General features: G+C 41.0%; 1 protein-coding gene across 4 annotated transcripts in view; it reads left to right on the top strand.

Annotated features, from left to right (window-relative positions):
* The first annotated feature begins 1,170 nt into the window (after nucleotides 1-1,170).
* The window catches only part of pde9ac (phosphodiesterase 9ac), a 30,338-nt gene continuing 11,075 nt past the window's right edge, over nucleotides 1,171-20,433 (top strand). For 2 of the 4 annotated variants that reach the window (XM_048266342.1, XM_048266341.1), the window contains exons 1-13: nucleotides 1,171-1,446; nucleotides 3,995-4,247; nucleotides 7,767-7,837; nucleotides 8,048-8,125; nucleotides 8,463-8,506; nucleotides 8,892-8,946; nucleotides 9,219-9,289; nucleotides 9,419-9,506; nucleotides 9,638-9,719; nucleotides 11,839-11,913; nucleotides 14,376-14,468; nucleotides 16,254-16,358; nucleotides 16,699-16,781. In XM_048266342.1, coding sequence (XP_048122299.1) covers nucleotides 4,179-4,247; nucleotides 7,767-7,837; nucleotides 8,048-8,125; nucleotides 8,463-8,506; nucleotides 8,892-8,946; nucleotides 9,219-9,289; nucleotides 9,419-9,506; nucleotides 9,638-9,719; nucleotides 11,839-11,913; nucleotides 14,376-14,468; nucleotides 16,254-16,358; nucleotides 16,699-16,781 — 914 coding nt within the window. In that variant the 5' untranslated portion in view covers nucleotides 1,171-1,446; nucleotides 3,995-4,178. The remainder of the gene's footprint in view (nucleotides 1,447-3,994; nucleotides 4,248-7,766; nucleotides 7,838-8,047; nucleotides 8,126-8,462; nucleotides 8,507-8,891; nucleotides 8,947-9,218; nucleotides 9,290-9,418; nucleotides 9,507-9,637; nucleotides 9,720-11,838; nucleotides 11,914-14,375; nucleotides 14,469-16,253; nucleotides 16,359-16,698; nucleotides 16,782-20,433) is intronic. The other 2 variants (XM_048266343.1, XM_048266345.1) reach the window with 2 other exon arrangements.

Raw genomic sequence — 20,433 nt, 5'->3', positions numbered from 1 at the left:
CTCCGGAACGTTCCTTTGACTTTGAAATTAAAGAGGGGATATTTGTACATTATTGTAAAATATGGCAAATTAAATTGATCAAAATGTTATTTATAAAAGCAGTAAAAGTGGAAATATCCAAGGGGGGTGAATAGTTTTTATGGACCCTTTCAAGAGAGTTCCATTATCAGCATCATAGTTGGCCCCACAAGACTTCCTTTTTAACATTCCATATGTTATCTTAATGTAGAGGAAGTAGATTGGGGCCCAAATAGAACGTTCAAGCATTGTTTTTGTTTTTATTGTTGAAAGGGTCTATAGACACCGTACTTCTTCTTCTTATCAGTGGAAGAAGTCTTTGAAGTCCTAATAGACTATTCAAGTATTGTTTAAAAATCATTTCATTGACATTAATTGTAAAACAAATCTAACCGTGCTTCAGTTAAGAGGAGTGATCAGCAGACCTTCTCATCTCCTGATTACTGATTAATCTCAAGAGTTGATTTCTGATTGGTGGTTATCCGTGAATGTAATTTCTGCCAAGGTAAAAGCAGTGGAAAGAAACATAATTGCAGAAGGTAATCTGAAGCCAATGAGTCATCCTCTCATCAATCAGTGCTGTTTGTGATTTGTTTTGTTTGTTTAAATAGTTGTTTCAAGCGTGTGTGTGTGTGTGCTTTAGTAAACTAAGCCCTATATGATATCTGTAGAACATATGTATTGAGCAGATATTCTGTGCCTCTCTCTCTCCTTCTCCCTTTCCATCCCTCCTTCTCTCTCTCTATCCAGTTTCTCCTTATCCCTGCTTTGTTAACCTTTTGCTTGTTGCATCCTGAGTCCCATCAAACTAGAGTACCTACAACACTATCAGACTTATAGTCTTACATATGGATTTTAACAACCATGAACCATGCAAGATAACATTAACTTCAAATTAATGAAATCCGAATTAAAGGGAGAAAGCATGAAATTGTGGAAATGATAACATCATTACTCTTCCTCCAAAAGAAATAAAGCTTTAAGACATAAGAAGAACAGGTAATGGAGGGATATATCGCATTCTGAGAGGCTGCGACAGCAGCTGAAGATCTCAAGGAGACAAAAATGGCCCTCCCACCCTCTCACCGTAGAAACCGTCCCTTGGCAACTGCTATGAATGTGAAGCATATTCCACATCCTCCGACAGCCCAGGGACCCCCTCTCATTCTGAGTCTGAACCGAGCCAGATTGCTATCACAGACGCCTACATCACTGAGACTTTTCAGCTGATCGGGATCACTGACGCCTTCATCACTGAGACTTTTCAGCTGATCGGGATCACCGACGCCTGCATCGCGGATACAATCCTGCCAACCACTATCGCAGACACCTGCATTGCTGGCACAATCCTGCTGACTGCTATCACAGACGCCTGCATCGCCTGGCACGATCCTGCCTGGTCAACAGAGACAGAGAAGTGCAGATACTGTGAGTCATCCTTTCTACCATTATACCAGAATAATTAGCCATTCCATTCATCAGAGGGTACTTTTATGTTTATGAGTTTCCTACCTGGATATTTCGGCTATCACTGGGCATCTCTGGGCATCATTGGGTACTGTGCATGTAATTGTTGCATGTAACTGTCAAGAGATCCATCATTATTATAAATGAATACGTGTATAATGTCACATGCAGCTAGTTAATTTGTCCGGTTTGCCTTGTTATGTAAATCTTGCTGGGGTAAATATGCGTTTTGGCTTATGATATTGCAATAACATCTTTTTCCTATACAAGACAGCGTAAAAATAAATATTCTTGAATACACACTAGACAGCACAATACACGCTTATCCGAGAGAGTTATTACAGTAATTCTCTTTTTGTCAGATATACACCAATCCAGTCTGAAATCTTCTCCAGTGAAAGATTCATGAGATATTAAGGAATAAAGTAGGCCTAATAGCTAAATCATGAATTCATAAAAGTAAAGTGTTACCGAAAGGGTTTGTCAATTCCACCCATTACACTTATACAGACAGTCGCAATTTGATATTCAATATTCAAGGTGGGCTTGCATTTTGTTAATATATTTTTCAAAAGTGCCAATGCCACCATGAAACATTCTGTATTACTTTGGGTAGAAAGTATAATTAACATTTTGCCACAGTTTTTGAGTGCCTTTATTCAAATGGAAATGAAATAGCGTCTCCTGTGATTGCATTGCACTTTGCCACGCTTTGTGTGTCGCAAAATTCAAATGGCAATTCGATCGGCAAAACACATGGCAAAAGACTTAAGGAAGACCCGCCTTGATGAGAGGAATGAACAATCAATCTGTATCAAATAACAAGGAAGTGACATAGATCCCGCCTTGTTCAGAGGGCTGACAGATTGCAATGTCTTTTGCACTGAATGCAAATTGCGAAATTAATTGACATTTGAATTATGAGACTGAAGTACCATGGCAAAATGGAATGCATTTCAATCCATCTTTATTCTGTTTTTTAATAAAAAAAAACTAATTGAATTGAGGATTTCATAGCCACTCTGCATATTAAAATTGTATCGTAAAACCACCAATTACCAACCTTTTCGTTCGAAAATATGTTTAGAAAAAAAACAACAATGTTTTTTAATACTTCAAAATAACATTTGATAAATGAACCATACATTTGTCAGTAGCCATAGGTGTTAAACAAAATCTAGTTTGGTTCTTACCGGGGCTTTTACTGCCTGAAAAATTTTGTTTATCACCCTCTGAGTTTAATGCTGGGCTGGTGGGTGCCTAACCTTTCTCACGGCACATCAACGGTTAGACCGAGAATTCTCGTCGCAAATCAAAATTCCACTGGAGCTCCAAGCGGACAACACTGTTTACAGTTCTTCGAGTCACAGTAAAATGTAATTTTTGGTACATAGCTAATTTAGATACACTTATGGTGTGGGTGCTTGCGTTTCATTACGAATCCGCCGTCTTGGTTTGTATAGAAATTAATATTAAGTGACACATAGACGTAAAAGGTTGGAAATACGGGACGGTTGGTAATAGGTGACGTTCTTATACAATGTATTTTTAAATTGCATTATTAAATTGCATAATAAATTGTCAATTGCTTAACGCAATGTCTTATTGAATTGCAAATTGCATTGCCATTTGAATTATTCTACATATATGCTTTCATATGTATCGCTTCACCTTAGCTTCTCACAGATGCTCTGCTCAGTGATCTGACCCAAGCCCAGCCCAGCTACGTAACTCTGAAGTCCTCCGCACATACAGTAGGGCGTGATATGAGCGTCCGCTTCACACTCCGCTTTCAGCATTCAGTTACACCAGATTACATTGTTTTCAATACAACCCCACACACAAGCCTTGAACTCTGTTGCCACTGCCGTAACAATTGCAAGTCAGTTCTGTTTTTGTTGGAGCCAAAATCTATTCATTATCGAAAGCTTTTAAGCTTAACATTTTGAGATGACATACTCATGTCAGTGAATCGCTTAAAGGGACACCAGGCAAGCTTGATGCTTTTTCTCTATGAAGCTCCTCCTAGCGTCTGTACGTGTCGATACGTGTGCGAGCCCTTGTTCGGTCTGAAGCTCTTTTCCTTTTCTTTGCATCTTCCGTCAAGGGTTTTCGCTGCTTCTTCGCTGGCTCCATTATACACACGTTTGCAACAGTCACTAGCGTTTCGTTAGCCTGCCTCTGTGCTGGGGATGCAGGATGTAAACTGATCCTGCTTCTCGCGATGTCTAAGATTTTGTGCAAGGTCGGGGGGTCGGATACACTGAACTTGCATATTCTTTCTAATTGCGGACAGGATATTCTTCCTACAGGCAGTAGGGGTGGGAGAGAGAGTCTTCATTCGCCCTGTAATGAGTCTTTTAACCATATATCGACTTACGAAGATGATTAATTAACACGAAAACGTTGCCTGGTGTCCCTTTAACTAATGCCTTGTGCTGTGTGTTCAGTGGTCAGATGATCCAAGCACGGCCCAGTTGACTCTAACCCCTCCGCTGTGTGTTGACAGGAGCAGAGGGCAGGAGAGGAACACAAATACCCCCGAGCAGAGGAACTCCGAAAGAGAGAGAGGCGGTAGGGCAGTTAAAAGAGAGAGAAGGGTGAAAGCAACAGGGGCATCGGGGGCATCCTGCTGGGGGTGGAACAGGGGCACAACCGGTCCTTAATCGGGCTATAGAGGGACGGCTGTTACCATGGGGTCCAGTTCCTCATCCTACACCCCAAAATCCATCTATCTGGACGTGGATGGAAAAGTCCAGAAGGTGAGCAGCTGCTGTCATCCCCCAGAAACATTCAAACATATTTCAAGGCAAGGCACGTTAAAGTGTAAATGTCAGGTTAAAAAACATTTTTGACAGATGAAGGGACATGAAGCAAGATAGTAGTGAGTAGTGATTTTTCTTGAATGTATGTCATGCTAGAGTCTACTACCTGCCTGACATAAAAAATATCCTGATACATGTTTTCTTTACTGGCAACCATTATTGATCTTAAAATGTGATGAAGAGGATATGGGTAAGTAGCAATGCTTGAAAATGCCAGTTGTCACTTGCCATCACATATTTAGCCTAAACTAAGTAGAATCAGTAAGAAACTCATTAATCTGTGTTCAGCCAACCATGGGCATATATGCTTCCTGCTTTAGAGACCTGACTATAAACCCATCAGTGTATATGGGCTACCACACATTTGCTCTTTATATATCCATCTGCTTATCAACTAATGTTAGCTATAGACTGACTATTAATTTGCTTACTGATTCTACTTAACTTGTTGTATATGAAAGCCTATGTGTATGTCTACACAACAGCCATTTTGAAGCCATGATACATACTAATAGTGATCTGATCCTACTCACACCCCTAATCAATTTCTCACTGATGGCCATGATTTACCTAAATGTTGTAGCCTCTTTGTCTTTACTTTGTCCCTGCCAGTCAAGCTCATGCTTATGAACCACTGGTATGTCATTATCAGTGTACAAGAAAATGCAGTTAAAACCCATTCTCCCCTATGCTAAACTTTGCTGGAGTCCCTCTTATGAGGTCATCACTGTGTCTGGAATGTTCATAAATTCAGTTATAAAAATAATTAAGGGATAATGTATTGTCCGCCGGTAATTATCAGAAAATAAGTCCCGACAGGGAGAACAGAACCCTGTCGCGCAGCGGAGGGGTTTTGCTTCAACCTGAAGGGACTTATTTTCTGATAATTACCGGCGGACAATACATTATCCCGCTTATTACACGGCTACTTGCCAAAAACGATAAAAGAAATCTAACACAATGAATCTTTAAAAAGAAACTTGACAGTTTCAGGTGTTGCGTGGCAACGTCTTACTAGCTTACTTTCCCTTTCAATGAAATTCCATTGCGCGAACGGAATTCTTGCGGAGGGATATGAAAGACGTTAATCAACCCGTTGCCATTGACAGCGGTGATTATATACTTTGCCGGTGATTTATATAGATTTAACATAGGCCCGAACGTTGGGAAGGCCCATTCATGTGAATGGAACTTTCTGCAGCATTCTGAAGAGCCGTGTAATAAGTAAGGGATAATGTATAGAATGCCGGTCATTATTGGGAAAATAAGTCTCAACAGGGCGGGTCTTGTTTCGCCCTGAAGGGACTTATTTTCCCATAATGACCGGCGTTATTATCCCGCTTATTTTACGGCTACTTGCCAAAACGAAAAAATAAACTCCACGATATGTCTCTTTACACTTATTTGTTACCGTTTCGTCGTGGCTTTTGCTGAGAAACAAAATCTGCTTTCACTTTTGAATGAAGTTCAAATGCAAGAAGTGACCGGAATACTTCCGGAGTGATATGATCAGCAGCATAATACCCGTTGCCATTGACAGCGGTAATTATGTTTGCAGCGGTAATTACATTAATTTATTTTACTGTAGAACGTTGGGAAATCCCATTCAAGTCAATGGAGCGTTCTACTAGCATTGTGAAGATTGCATTTAGCGTTCTACTAGCATTGTTCTATTGCATTTAAAGTTGATTTTTCAAGAAAAAACATTACTTACTGCTTCATGTCCCTTCATTTGTCAAAAATGTTTTTTAACCTGACATATAGGCCTACACTTATTTATATAGCATATTTCATATTTCAATTTTTTTATAGAAATAAAAATTTGAAAAAAAAAAAAAAAGTTACAAAAAGTAAAGTACATATAGAATAACTAAGACATATTTCAGTTGTCGCTTTCTCTCTTGGAAATCCCATACAAGCTCAAGGCATTGTCTCATTTTTACGGTAATTTCTCAACTATTAGCTGCGGCTTATACATTGATTTTGCAAAATTTATTCAGCTATGAGGTTAATACACAGAGGCAGTTAATATGGTATTGATATGGTTTTGTTTCTTTTAACTTGCATAAAACACTGCCTTGCGGCTTTTACACAATGCGGCTAATACACATAAAATTACTATATATTCATCTAAGAGCACATGTAGTGTGGTAAGGTTAAATTATCACTGTGGCCATCTAAAGTATTCCTTTACTGTACAGAATAATGATCACACTTGTTATTCGCCTTCATTTTTTAAAAAGTCTATGTACCGTAATTTCCCAACTATTAGCCGCGGCTTATACATTGATTTTGCAAAATTTCTTCAGCTATGAGGTTAATAATACACGGGGGTAGTTAAAATGGTATTAATATGGTTTTGTTGCTTTTTCCCACACAGGAAATTACTGTATTTTTTTTTTTTATTTTTAAACAGTAACACTCACAACAAACACTATACACAAACAATAGTAATGCCATGATAATAACATACATGAGACATATGTATAAATAGAAAGGAAAATGTATATTTTTTTATCTGTACTTCTTAGCTGTTACTTCTTATAATCTGTACATGATTGGTCTTTGTGGACTCTCCATGAATAGTAGGCTTCTCACGTGCCTGTAAAAATATCCCCTGGGAAAGGACATTTCACAGCTGCTGCTGTCAGGACCAACCTAAGGACACCTGGAAGTAGCATACCACTTGTGTGTGTGTGTGTGTGTGTGTGTGCCCGTGTGCATTGTGTGTGTGTGTGTGTGTGTGTGTGTGTGTGTGTGTGTGTGTGTGTGTGTGTGTGCGTGCGTGCATACAGTATGTGTATGTGCCTGTGAGTGTGTGTGTGTGTGTGTCAATACTGAAGTGAATGGTAAAGTGAAGTCAATGTGATGTAAACATGCTGAATACTGTGCGAACAACACACACATACATACAAAAGGCATCTCCTTAGACATCCTCTCGTCTTTTCATCAAAATGAATCTGTAGCCTACTTATGTATCACTTCATCTGAGCTCAGACAGAAGACTGGCAAAAGAAGTGGAGCAGGTGTGTATGTTTAATTCATAAGCTCTAAGCGTTTGGCTTAGAGATAAGGGTCCAGAAGTGACCATTCCAGGCTGACACACACACACACACACACACACACACTCTTGGACAGCCTCTGAGTGGCTCGAGGGTAGACCTGGACATGACATCTACCCACTCATGTTCAGGATGCTGGAAATGCTCAGGCTACAAGAACACTTGTCCAGGACATCTGTTTATTTTGGTGTGTGTGGTGTGAGGCGAGTGTCTTTGTGTGTGTGTGTATGTGAGGGTGAGTGTGTATGTGTGTGTTTGAGGCGTAAGTGTTAACTCGAATCTCTCTCTCTCTCTCTGGACAAAGCCAGTTTTTACTATCCTGTGTGTGTGTGTGTGTTTCTCTGTGTGTGTCTTCAAATGTAATTCTGACTCGTGTCATGTCTCACACCTGCAGGTGGTGTTCAGTCGTCACTGTTCTCCATGTGACATTAAAGAACTCCTCTGTTCCTCCTCCAACATACCCAGGTCAGAGCCCACGACCTCTCACTGCCCTTCACTTCCCCTCATACTGAACTTCATTTACAATGATATTGTCCCCCCTGCAAAAAAAGGGCCTTCTGTAATGTGTAATTTTGACTGATGTCTAAATGATGTTTAGTGTAATGACCTCTCTCTCTCTCTCTGTGTGTGTGTGTGTGTGTGTGTGTCTGTGTCTCTGTGTGTGTGTGTCTGCAGGAACACAGCCATCATGATGGTAGACCCCGAGGGGGCCCTGGTCTCAATTGACCCCACCATGCCAACTAACTCCCCCAGGTAGGTCTGCACACTATAGGTGAACCTGGCCGCCATTTTCTCTAATTGCCCCTGCCATGTTCTCTAAACCTATTCTTTGAATATCTCCATTTAAAATAGGTATATTCAGGCTTCAGCATATAACAATACAAGTACAAAGTTGTAACAATTTACAATTCACTGAATCTTGAAAATATTGTGTCACAAAATATTTGAAAATACTGAATGTTCCGCTGATCGTATGGGCCCACAAATGTAGGTGTCTTGCTTCTTCCACTGTGTCAATGAAAATATGGACTTAAGTGAGTCCTTTTATTACTTCCTGTTTCATATGACGGTGTTTCCTCTCCACATGCAGCTCCCTGTACAAGGTGGTGCCCCTGTCAACTGGACAACTTGGAGGTAGAGAGTTTGCACTTATTTCTAAAGCTTTACTTTCTTCTTCTGCCTTTCGTCCTCCTGCTCCACTGTCATGACAGGCCATTCTGTGCTTACCTAGACCATTTGCTCGAAGGCTATTCTGTTATGCCATATGTTCTAAATCCACTCTGTGATTACTTGTTCTAAGAACACTCTGTGGTCAAATAATATGTTCTAAGGTCACTCTGTGGTAGCATGTTCTAAGATTCTGTGAATGGATGTTTGAAGACCATCCTGTGATAGCATGTCCTAACTTCACTCCTTAATTACACATTCTATGACCACTTTATGGTTACATGTTCTAAGACAAGATTCAAGACCAAAGTGGTTCTGTGTTCTAAGGCCTCTATGTTCTGTTTCTCTGCAGAGAAGGAGGACATGTTCCAGAATGTTCTATCCCAGGTGGCTGAGCAGTTCAGCAAGTAATGGCTACATCTGACTTGTGACTTCCATGTGTTACTGTAACTACATTAACTTGATCAAAGGCAGTTTACCATGAGAGTGTTTGTTATTGCAGTGCCTTTTTCATATTCAAAGTTGAATAAAACAATGAACAACAAGATTGGTGTGATTGCTGTTGATTAAAGCACAAGAGCCACAAATGAACCAAAACTCAGCCAAAACTAGCCATTACCAATAGCCGATTACTGTTGCAGTAGGTGAAAGTGTGTTGCAGATGTTCTCTTTTCTGCAGGGCTTTCCGAATAAATGAGCTGAAAACAGAAGTGACCAACAGGCTAGCCATGCTTGAAAAGAGAGTGGAGTGTAAGTGTTGACCACTCAAAAAATGCATGTGGTTTAAAAATCAGCAGCACTGTGGTTTTACATTCATGTTTGTATATTATTTAACATTTTACTGTCATGTATGTGATGAAGGCTATGATTGTGTTGCAGTGGAAGGCTTGAAGGTGGTAGAGATCGAGAAATGCAAGAACGATCTCAAGAAACTCCGTGATGAGATGACCTCCAGAGCAGGCGGAAGGTGCAAATTTCATCATCAACAACAACAACAATAATCACAACTCATGTCATTACACTCAGATCTGAACTGAGGTCAGTTCGAAGGAGAACATTTCACAGTAACTAACCTTATGTCTTGTGTCTCTTATTCAGGGTGAACTGTCCGTGCAGGTATAACTTCTCAGATGATGGGAAGAAGCTAACTCCTCGCCGTGACGTCCCTAGCTATCCAAAGGTACTGTATATTCCTCTTTGTTGCTTTTGTGTGCCTTAGGTTAGGTTTGTGTTAGTTTTGCGTTTAGGTTTGTGTTAGTTTTGCGTTTAGGTTTGTGTTAGTTTTGCGTTTAGGTTTGTGTTAGTTTTGCGTTTAGGTTTGTGTTAGTTTTGCGTTTAGGTTTGTGTTAGTTTTGCGTTTAGGTTTTTGTTAGTTTTGTGTTGGGGTTGTGCTAGCCTTAGTTTATAGGTTTGTATTAGCTTTGTGTTGGGGTTGTGTTAGCCTTAGGTTTGGTTTGTGTTAACTTTGTCTTGGAGTTGTGTTAGCCGTAGGCTATGTTTGTGTTACATTACATTACATTACATTACATTTGGCTGACGCTTTTTAACCAAAGCGACTAACAACATGGTAAACAGTAAGTTTTAGAACAATTCTCACAATTTTAGGACAGTTTAAAAAAAAACATTAGAGTACAGTAAGAATAAGTGCGTCGGTGAGTGCTGTTTTTAACAGTTACTTGTCAGTTTAAAACGGCTGGTGAGTGCTAGGATCAGTAAGACTTGTTGTAAGTGTTGCAATGAGAGTAGATGTTCTCTAAAGAGCTGGGTCTTCAGGAGTTTTTTGAAAGTGGAAAAGGATGTCCCTGCCCTTGTAGGAACTGGCAGTGTGTTCCACCAACGAGGAACAACAGATGAGAAAAGTTTGGATTGGCTTGAGCGTACCGGTGGTAGAGCTAGGCGCCGTTAGATCAGAGGAGCGCAGCGGTCTGGAGGTAGTGTAAGTCTGTATGAGGGCATTCAAGTAGGTGGGAGCAGAACCGGAGACTACTTTGTAGGCAAGCGTTAGAGACTTGAATTTGATCTTGGGCCGCCATAGGTAGCCAGTTTAGCTGGATGAGCAGCGGGGTAACATGTGCCCTTTTGGGTTGGTTGTAGACCAGGCGCCGCTGCGTTCTGGATCATCTGAAGTGGTTTCACTGCGCAGGCTGGGAGACCTGTCAGGAGGGCATTGCAGTAGTTGAGTCATTGAGATGACTATTGCCTGAACCAGAAGTTGGGTAGCATCTTGAGTCAAGTAAGTCCTGATTTTTTCCGTATGTTGTAGAGTGCTAAACGGCATGACCGGCTTAACTGAGGCAACATGATCTGAGAAGTTTAGTTGGTTGTCAAGAACAACTCCTAGATTTCTTGCAGTCCTGGTCGGGTGAAACAGACAGGGAGTCAAATTTGATGTTGATGTCGTGGTGTATGGTAGGTTTAGCTGGGATGACCAGCAGTTCAGTCTTTGAGAGGTTCAGCTGGAGGTGGTGTGCCTTCATCCATGTAGCTATGTCTGAAAGGCAATCCGAGATCCGTGCTGAAACCAGGGGGTCGCCAGGTGGAAAGGACAGATAGAGCTGTGTGTCGCCTCTGCATAGCAGTGGTATGAGAAGCCGTGGCGAACGGATAATCTGTCCCAAGGAGGTGGTGTAGATAGCAAAGAGGAGGGGGCCCAGCACTGAGCCCTGGGGACCCCTGTGGTGAGATGGTGAGGTGGGATAGCTGACCAAGCCATGATACGTTAAACGAAAGGCCCTGTGAGGTGGGATTCAAACCAGGGAGAGCAGAACCGAGATTCCCATGTCAGCAGTATAGAGAGAAGGATACGGTGATTAACCGTGTCAAAGGCAGCCGATAAGTCAAGCAGAATGAGTACTGATGACGGCGGTCGCCCTGGCTTCTTTAAGGCTTCTGTTACAGACAGCAGAGCCGTTTCGGTAGAGTGGCCGCTTTTGAACCCAGACTGATTTGGATCCAGAAGGTTGTTCTGTGAAAGGAAGTCAGAGACCTGTTTGGAGACTGCTCGTTCAATGCCTTTGGATAGGAAAGGCAGTAGTGAGACAGGGCGGTAGTTCTCGACTTGAGCAGGGTTGAGAGAAGCTTTCTTAAGTAACGGTGTTACCCGGTCCATTTTGAACGCTGTTGGAAATGTGCCGGAGGTTAGCGAGGCATTGATCACATGTGTGGAGGAACAGCTCCACACAGAGTAACACACAGCTAACAGTGTTAGCTGTGTGTTATCTTTATTTGAGCTTTGTGTTAGCATGTATTAGCTCCTGAGTTTCCCAGGCCCATGCTTCTCATTGCTGTCTTTTCTCTAGTACACACTTTCTCAGGAGACCATCGAGGCTCTGAAAAAGCCCACCTTTGATGTCTGGCACTGGGAACACAATGAGGTGAGACTGAGCAGTGAGGAAAAGTGTGATCGGGGGTTTCATTACGATTGGGGGATGGTAATTCTGACACATGTTACCACATGTAACTACCACACTACCAGCAACGCTAAGTTCCCGCAGCAAATCCAAAGTTCTCTTGGCAGAGGCCCCATCTCATACACGATTACTCGTCATCATACACAATCACATTGTTTCTAGACGATAACAAGTGACAAGACATGGTCACTTCATTGATAAAAACACATGACCATCATGCTGTAATTTCCAGCAGAGAGAGAATAGACAACTCAAGCACAAACCTAGCCTGATGAGCCAGACCCACATTAAAATGTAGGGTCTGGGCACTCACCGTTCGCAGTGCTCAGTCCGAGGGGCAGGATAATCAGTTGTCTTTCAAATTCCCTCTGCACACAATAGGACAGCGGCAGCGCTATGAGTCTCATGCGTTTCCCACCAGCGGAGCTAGTTGGCTAGTTCAAACGTTTGCCAACTTAATAAAAGCTAAACTCGTGTCACACTGTTCCCCAACAGCAACATCCATCTTATTTGTTTTCAAGTAGCAGGGAATTCAAGCCAAACCGTTGCAACTCTGCCATCAATCATTATGTTAAGCCCACCTAACGACTCTATACACGATTTCATTGGCCTGATTGAGTTTCGATTTCTGGAGCTCACAAGCCAACGGAGAGTTGCTAGACTAGCCCTGGCAGCAAATGTAATTTGCTGCCGCTAGGGGCGCGTCTAGATTTCTAGGCTAGCACAAACATGCACCCTTCAATCTTTCTCTCTATTTAAGGTTGCATCACATGATGTTAATATGTCAGCAACTTTCCTGTGTAGAAATATAGGCAGTGCATGTCACAGTCACTTTTTTGTTCCGAGGAAAGCCCTCACTATTCTAACAATGGATGTCACATGATCTTTATTGGAGTGCAGTTAATGGAGAGAGCAAGCTGGATGCACAGAAATGTATGTTGCATTAGTAAGACACTCAAAAACTGGGGGAAAAGTTCTTCCCAGACACAACTAGGAGTACACTACCCTATCTTCAGGACATTTAGACCAGGAGATGTCAATCCAGAGCCAAGAAAATAATCAGAGACCCAACTCACCCCAGTCATCCCAACTTTAGCCTCTTCTGGGAAACATTACTGCTGCCTGAAAGCCAGTACTGAGAGACTGAGAAAAAGCTTCCACTTACAATCTATCTGCATCTTGAATGAGGACTGTACCACTTCAGCAATGCGCAAAATAAAAGCGATATTTTCTCAACAAAGCACAAGGCTGGGGCACCTGCACCATACACCGGCGACCCAAGTTCGATTCCCACCCTGGTCCTTTCTGGATCCCTCCTCAACCATCTTCCCCACTTGCTTTCTGTCATTCTCCACTATCCTATCTGATTAAAGGCATAAAAAGCCCCAAAAATATATATCAAAAAACGAAGCACAATTGTGAATGGTCAGTGTTTCAATAAGTGGAACAATGTGATTAAATATGATTTTATCTTCTCAGTTCAGTTCAGTTCAGTTTAAGCATATTGTCCCAAAGGGAAACTTGTCTCGCAGTCAGGTACACATATTTAGCCCAAGATACACAAAGACACAAGATGGGGGGAAAAAAGACACAGGTTAATATAAGTTAAAAAAAGTTAAGAAACTGTCTTATCAATCTATGTTTCTGACAGATGGTCCATGGTCTCTCCATTTTCATTTCAGATAAATGTAACAACTGATCTCCCAAAATCTGATTTTGACAGTGTATCTTCAATTGCATCCACCAAAAACTGTGGTAGATAAATTGAGGGGGTCAGAATGTTAAGGGAGGGCATCTGAGGCTTCTGAGAGGGCATACGCATAGTCCACATTTAACATTATAAATGCTTGTATTTTGTTATTGCTTGAACTTGCACCGATGTCGTCACCTCAAACAAACTCTAAAAATAATCCTGATATTTGCAATATTTGTGAGTTTAAGCGATATTTGCGTATTTCCGTATTTTGGCTTTGGGCTTGTAACTGAAGGGTTGTCGGTTCAATCCCTGACAGTAGGAAAAATGTGGGCAGGGGAAAATGGTTGAGCACTCCGAGTTAGTGTGTGCTTCAGCTCACTGTGTGTTCACTGTGTGCTGTGTGTGTTTCACTAATTCACGGATTGGGATACATGCCAAATTTTCCTCACGGGATCAAAAGAGTATATATACTTATACTTCCATTACTCGTTTTTCATTTCACATTTTAGATTTGCACTTTTTCAATGTTAATGGAAACACACCTCTGATGCTTTTTGCCGTTTAACACAAGCAGAGTGTCTTCCTGTCTGATGGCTTTTACAGTTTAACACACACAGAGTGTCTTTCTTTCTGATGGCTGTTGCAGTTTAACCCACACAAAGTGTCTTTCTGTCTGATGGCTTTAACAGTTTAACACACACAGTGTATTTCTATTTGATGGCTGTTGCAGATGCTGAGCTGTCTGGAGTACATGTATCACGACCTCGGGCTGGTGAAGGAGTTCAACATGAACCCCATCACGCTCAAGCGCTGGCTGGTGAGAGTACGCTTTGAACCATTAAATAAACAACACCTTTGAACCACTGAATAACATGTTAAGACTTTAAACCATAAAACAATAACACATTTCAATGATAAAATAACACATTTGAACCACTAAATAATACCTATAGGCTAAATGACACATTTGAACTCGTACTGGGATAGCTCTACCTTTAACATCTTGTACTGAGATAACACTACCTATATTATATCATACTGGGATAACACTACCTTTATCATCTGTGGTAGCATAGTGGTTAAGGAGCTGGGCTAGCATGTAGTAGCCAGCAAAGTTGTGGGTTCAATTCCTGGATTACACCTTTGTGTCCTTGGCACTTAACTCCAAGTTGCTCTGTTGGTACAACGGCCCCTTGTCTTGATATATGTAACACATAGGGAAGTCACTTTGGATAAATGAATAAATGTAAGGGACTGTTCGTTATTTATTGAACGGCGCGTCACCCTCCTGTGGCCAATATTGTGGATAAAGCACTTTCTAATCCTCGATTAGCTTGTTGTATCCTGTTTGGTCTTTCCCCTATTTCTAAAGACTAATAAGAAAGATATTAACATTGAACACTACACAAACAGTAATTTATTTATTTTTCGTTTAGGCGATTTGTTTTTTATATTGACGTAAGAGTTGACGGATTCAATAAAAAAGGTTCCGGATCCAACGTCGGAGGTGCTGGAACATGTTCCAGCGTGTTCCGGCTCAAATTAAGCCCTGATGTTAACCTATTTAAGTTTAACGGCGTGATTGTCGTGAGAGCACGATTCATTGGCGCTTGCATGTTCGGCCGTATGTCTACATGCGCACCTGCCTACCATCAGGCTACTCAGCTACTAGAGAAAGAATTTCCCCTGTTTGTATGTTCACTCCAAGTTGGCCTACCATAACTAACCAACTCTGCACTGTAGACCCTAAACTGGCTATTTATATTTTTCTGTGAAATAAGCAAATGTATTTGTTCAACTTTATGAAGCAGAATTATGCAATAAGCTACTTGGAACGTAACACATTTTTGTTTGCGCAAGAGAGATAATGACAGCGATTAACAAATTGCACTTGTTGCTGTTTACCAATAAATACTATATATTTTTGCAAACAACAAAAACAGAAAGGATGGAGACAGCAAAGCTAGAGATTGGGCAGGAACAAGGTCAATTGGTAGATATTTCTGGCAAAACGTTAGGAGCTGGATGTGGATGAATGAAGCACAAGTATGCTTTACTAATGTTAAGCATGCACGCTGTTTAACGTTACACGGTATACTAAAAGTAAGCCCAAGGTAAATGTAGCCTTTTTAGGGCTGTGTAAAGTTGTCCAAATTATTGTAATATAGGCTGTTAGGCGTGAATAAAGTAGGCTACTTTGTTGCTACAACCCTTCCGACATGACCCCCCGAAAGACATGACCCTCCCCTATTTTCCTCCGGTGGTCCATTCCATAAATACCGAACGGTCCCTAAATATAAAATGCTGAGCTTGCACTGCCTTTAATATCTTGTGAGATAGCTCTACCTTTAACAGATATCATCCTGAGATAGCTCTACCTTTAACAGATATCATCCTGAGATAGCTCTACCTTTAACATATATCCTACTGAGATAGCTCTACCTTTAATATCAATCATACTGAGATAACACTTTCTTGAGCATCTTACATTTCCATCTTATGTTTCCCAAACCACTGACCTCAGAGGTGTGGCGATGTTTGTTTTATACTGCTGATGTGAAGTGGTTAGCCGGCACTACATGTTTGCCATTTTGTTCGTGTCTGGTAGCTAGCCATCCAGGAGAACTACAGGAACAACCCCTTCCATAACTTCCGCCACTGCTTCTGTGTCAGCCAGATGATGTATGGCATGATTCACCTCTGCAACCTGCAGGTAACACACACACACACACACACACACACACACACACACACACACACACACACAAAACCCTACTGATTTATCTTCTCTGGAGGTAAAAAAAACACAGAACTCTATTTATTTCTTTAACCTCCAGGTGCGTAAAACACATACACACACAAACACACACACACACACTTCTCCCAAGATGATGCCAGTAGCAATTATGTTCACAGAATGGCAGTCAGTGGAAAAACTGAATCCCCAAGGAATGCCAGCTTAATAACTAGCAAGGCATGGAAAATCTGGTTTGGTGTGATTGTGTGTTTGCCTTGATTATGTGTTGGTGTGTGGTGTGTGTTTTTTCCCGCAGGAGAAGCTGACTTTGACAGACCTGGGGGTGTTGATGACGGCCGCTGTTTGTCATGACCTAGACCACCCGGGATACAATAACACGTAAGACTTCCCCTCTGATTTCTATCTGTCACCACTCACCAGAATGCTGCAATCTGCTTTAGTGGGATCTGTCAGGGCTTCACAGCTGATACCCTGTTTCACATGCAGTCATTAAAGTAAATCACACTAACATGGATATTTGTCATTTGTAATTTATTTATTATGACGCCGCTAAGCTTGGCGGTCATATAGGTTTGAATCAGATTTTTTTTTTTTTTTTTTTTTTTTTTTTTTTTTTTTTTCGCGCATGTCCAAATTTCCGTCAATGATTCCGGGACACTGAAAGACCGGGGTAGACAAAACTTGGTGGGCATGTAACCCCATATGGATAGCATGGAACCATCGTTTTTCGTTTTTGATCTGTAGCCCCCGCTGGACTGCACCCCCCGAAAGGAGGGTAGGGCAGACACAGTTTTCTGTGAATATCTCGAGAACCGTAAGCTTTAGGAGGACCACCTTTTTTTTGTATGTTGATCTCAAGGGGCCATGTCAACCCATTCCATAACCACTAATTTCATGTATAGCGCCACCTAGTTAAACACAAAAAAGTAAAAATGAGGTGTTGTAATTGTAGGTATCTGTGACCTAACATAGTCAAAACTGCACGAAATTGGAAGTGTAGGATCATTTTGACACCTTCTGAATGCACGCCAAGTTTCGTGGAATTTTGTTCATGGGGGGCCACACAATAAATTAATTTATATTACTATACACCAACTGGCCTGTAGGTGGCCGGAGACAGTTTTCTGTGAATATCTCGAGAACCATAGGGCCTAGGGGTCCACCTTTTTGTATGTTGGTCTTAAGGGGCATGTCAACCCATCCCATTACCACTTATTTCATGTATAGCGCCACCTAGTTAAAAATTAAAAAGCAAAAAATTAGGTGTTTTCATCTCAATATCTCTGGCTGACAAGGTCAAAACTGCACGAAATTAAAAGTGTAGGATCATTATGACACCCTCTGAATGCATGCCAAGTTTTGTGTACTTTCGTTCATGGGGGCCTTACAATAAAATAATTTATGTGTACATTTAGTGGCGTACACCAACAAGGATTCCTGGGACACTGAAAGACCCGGGTACACAAAACTTGGTGGGCATGTACCCCCACATGGATAGCATGGAACCGTCATTTTTTAGTTTTTCATCTGCAGCCCCAGCTGGACTGGACCCCGAAAGGAGGGTAGGGCAGACACAGTTCTCTGTGAATCTTTTATGGTATGTTGGTCTCAAGGGCCCACATCAACCTGGCTCATAATCACTCATTTGTGATTTGCCCCGGTAAAAAAATGAAAATCAGTAGGATTAAAAGAAAGCCAAAATAAATATTCATCATCATCATCATGGCTGCATTTTTCAGTATTGGTGGATTTATTGTTTGTCCACTAGATGGCGCATCGTTGCAGTGAGGCGTAATTTTGTTGGAAGTTAAAAGTGGGTTGGAAAAAACAATGGGCGCTTCATACAAGGACTGTAATTTACGCATGGCGAACATCTAATAAGGATAGGGCGATGTTCACATGAAGTGTAATTCCCATTTCTTCTTGAAGCGAAATAAATCTCAGGATGTTTATCGGACATGCTTGGTTTTACTGCAGATGCGTTAATCTTGTAATATCAATAAGGACCTAGGTAATGTTACCGTTAGCGTTGGTTGAGTGATGGAGGCATTTGATTTATTGCATTTGTAGAAAACTATAAATGCGGTTATACCAAACAAATGTATAGCAGCACTGTTTGTATCTTTCGACTGTCATTTATTGCCGCGTGCTACAAAATCATTCTGTGCAATGGAAGATTTACCAGCGTTACGGGATTTACCAACGTTACACCGGTCTGATACAGTTTGCCTATACATCGTGAGACTGAGGCGCCTGTTTATTTTGTTTTAAGTCGTGCAGGGTGTGAGAGGGGAATCGATGTGCTTTGATTACAGCTTGGTAGTTGTAGTCTGTGAAATTAAAAAAAGCGTGTGTGTGAAGTATCAAACAATGACACCTTCATTTCATTATGGCTGCTTTAGCAAAACACCTTAAGCTACTGTGTAGTGGGTCCCATTTAGAAGTGGCTACTTCATTGGCTTTCCTTGACTCATGGAGCTCGTGAATGTTATTACAACTTTAAGCCCGCGATATGACAGTTAAAGTCCGCTTGATACTGTAAAGGCGTAAGCCATTGGTTTCAAAGGAGATTTTATTTGTGTAGCCAGCATAGCCTATTGACAATTTATGTTGTCATTAGGCCTACCTTATAATCTACCTGTAGCTTAGGGAAGCTAACAACTTTGTATTAGGATCTAGTTTGTTAGTTACCGTTTTGTCATAACTCCCTGATGCATTTTGCATTTAGAATAGCCAGGCGTGTATATCTCAATCGGAAAAATTAAACAATATCAGGTGCCTATGGACTAGGCTGGGTGAACCCAGCCTGATCTGCCCCGCTATTTATTTTTGATTTCTTAAAAGATTGAGCTTGGTCTGATGAAAGCCAGACTAGCCATGGACCTCAGTTAAACAATGCAAGGGAACATGAATCAGCCTATATTTGCACTAACAATAACGGACAAAAGCTCTTCAACTTTGGCCCGTTAAAATGTGTATGAACAGTCTAGCGGCGCATTTCATCAAGGCCCATTTGAACATGTCAGTTATTTGCACCACTGGTTAGATGTAAAACAGCATTTCGTTTCAGACTAGGCTACTGTTACTTAATTTATTGCATTAACAATAGCGTTTCAGACTACTGTTACTTAATTTGTGCATTGACAATAAAAGTATTACATGAACTAAAGATGACTAAAATCTTATGTAGAAGAAGAAACATTCACAAAAAAATCCATCCATCCAAAAATGACCTTTGTTTTTGATAGCTGTTGAAAGCGGCATGGAACTGACAGAGATGGTTTTGTTTATAAATACATAAAAATAAATAAATAACATTATGCTGATACCTTTTGCTTTTCCCAAATACAATGTAGCCTACAGGTGTAAGTGACCTTTCATCAAATCAGTTGCAATGGATGAACTGTGATGAACTGCCCTACTTGTGATTGTTTAGAGATTTTAAAAGGTTTTATAACAATTCTACATCTTCTTTGGCTATTCTACAATCTATTCACCTTTTCAGCACCAGTAGGGTACTTTCTGTGCAGCCCCTTTTACACTCAGGCATGCCAAATAAGCATACACAAAAGTTTCAAGAGTGGGGATGGAAAAATATGGAGACAAATTGAAGTGTGATTTATTTTTGCGGAAGGGATGTACAGGACTGGCGGCGGTCATATTTTTGTACCGCTATGCGATTTTATCTAGTTTAGATAGGGACTTATAGGGAATTATAACCAGTGGCTAATTTCCATCTTTAGTCCCATGGGCAGATTGATGGTCCCTAATAAATTAGAATAAGTTAAGTACATAAAACAACACTAACAATAATAACCAACAAACAAACAATCAATGTACAAATCAAACAAAGTTATGACAGCAGTTTTGATTTTCCAGTAACCATGTTCGGTGAATGAGGTAAGAGTTCACGCATTGCACCTGGTACTGTTTTCAGGTTTGAAATGCTCTATAAGAGAATACAGCTTGTCCTAAATGGGACTAAGGAATCCCCTCTAGAACCTACTCTGGTTTGCCTGTGTGGATTGAC

Source organism: Alosa alosa, chromosome 16 (genome assembly GCF_017589495.1).
Source record: "Alosa alosa isolate M-15738 ecotype Scorff River chromosome 16, AALO_Geno_1.1, whole genome shotgun sequence".
Taxonomy (NCBI): Eukaryota; Metazoa; Chordata; class Actinopteri; order Clupeiformes; family Clupeidae; genus Alosa; species Alosa alosa.
This window is presented reverse-complemented; position numbering and strand designations above follow the sequence as displayed.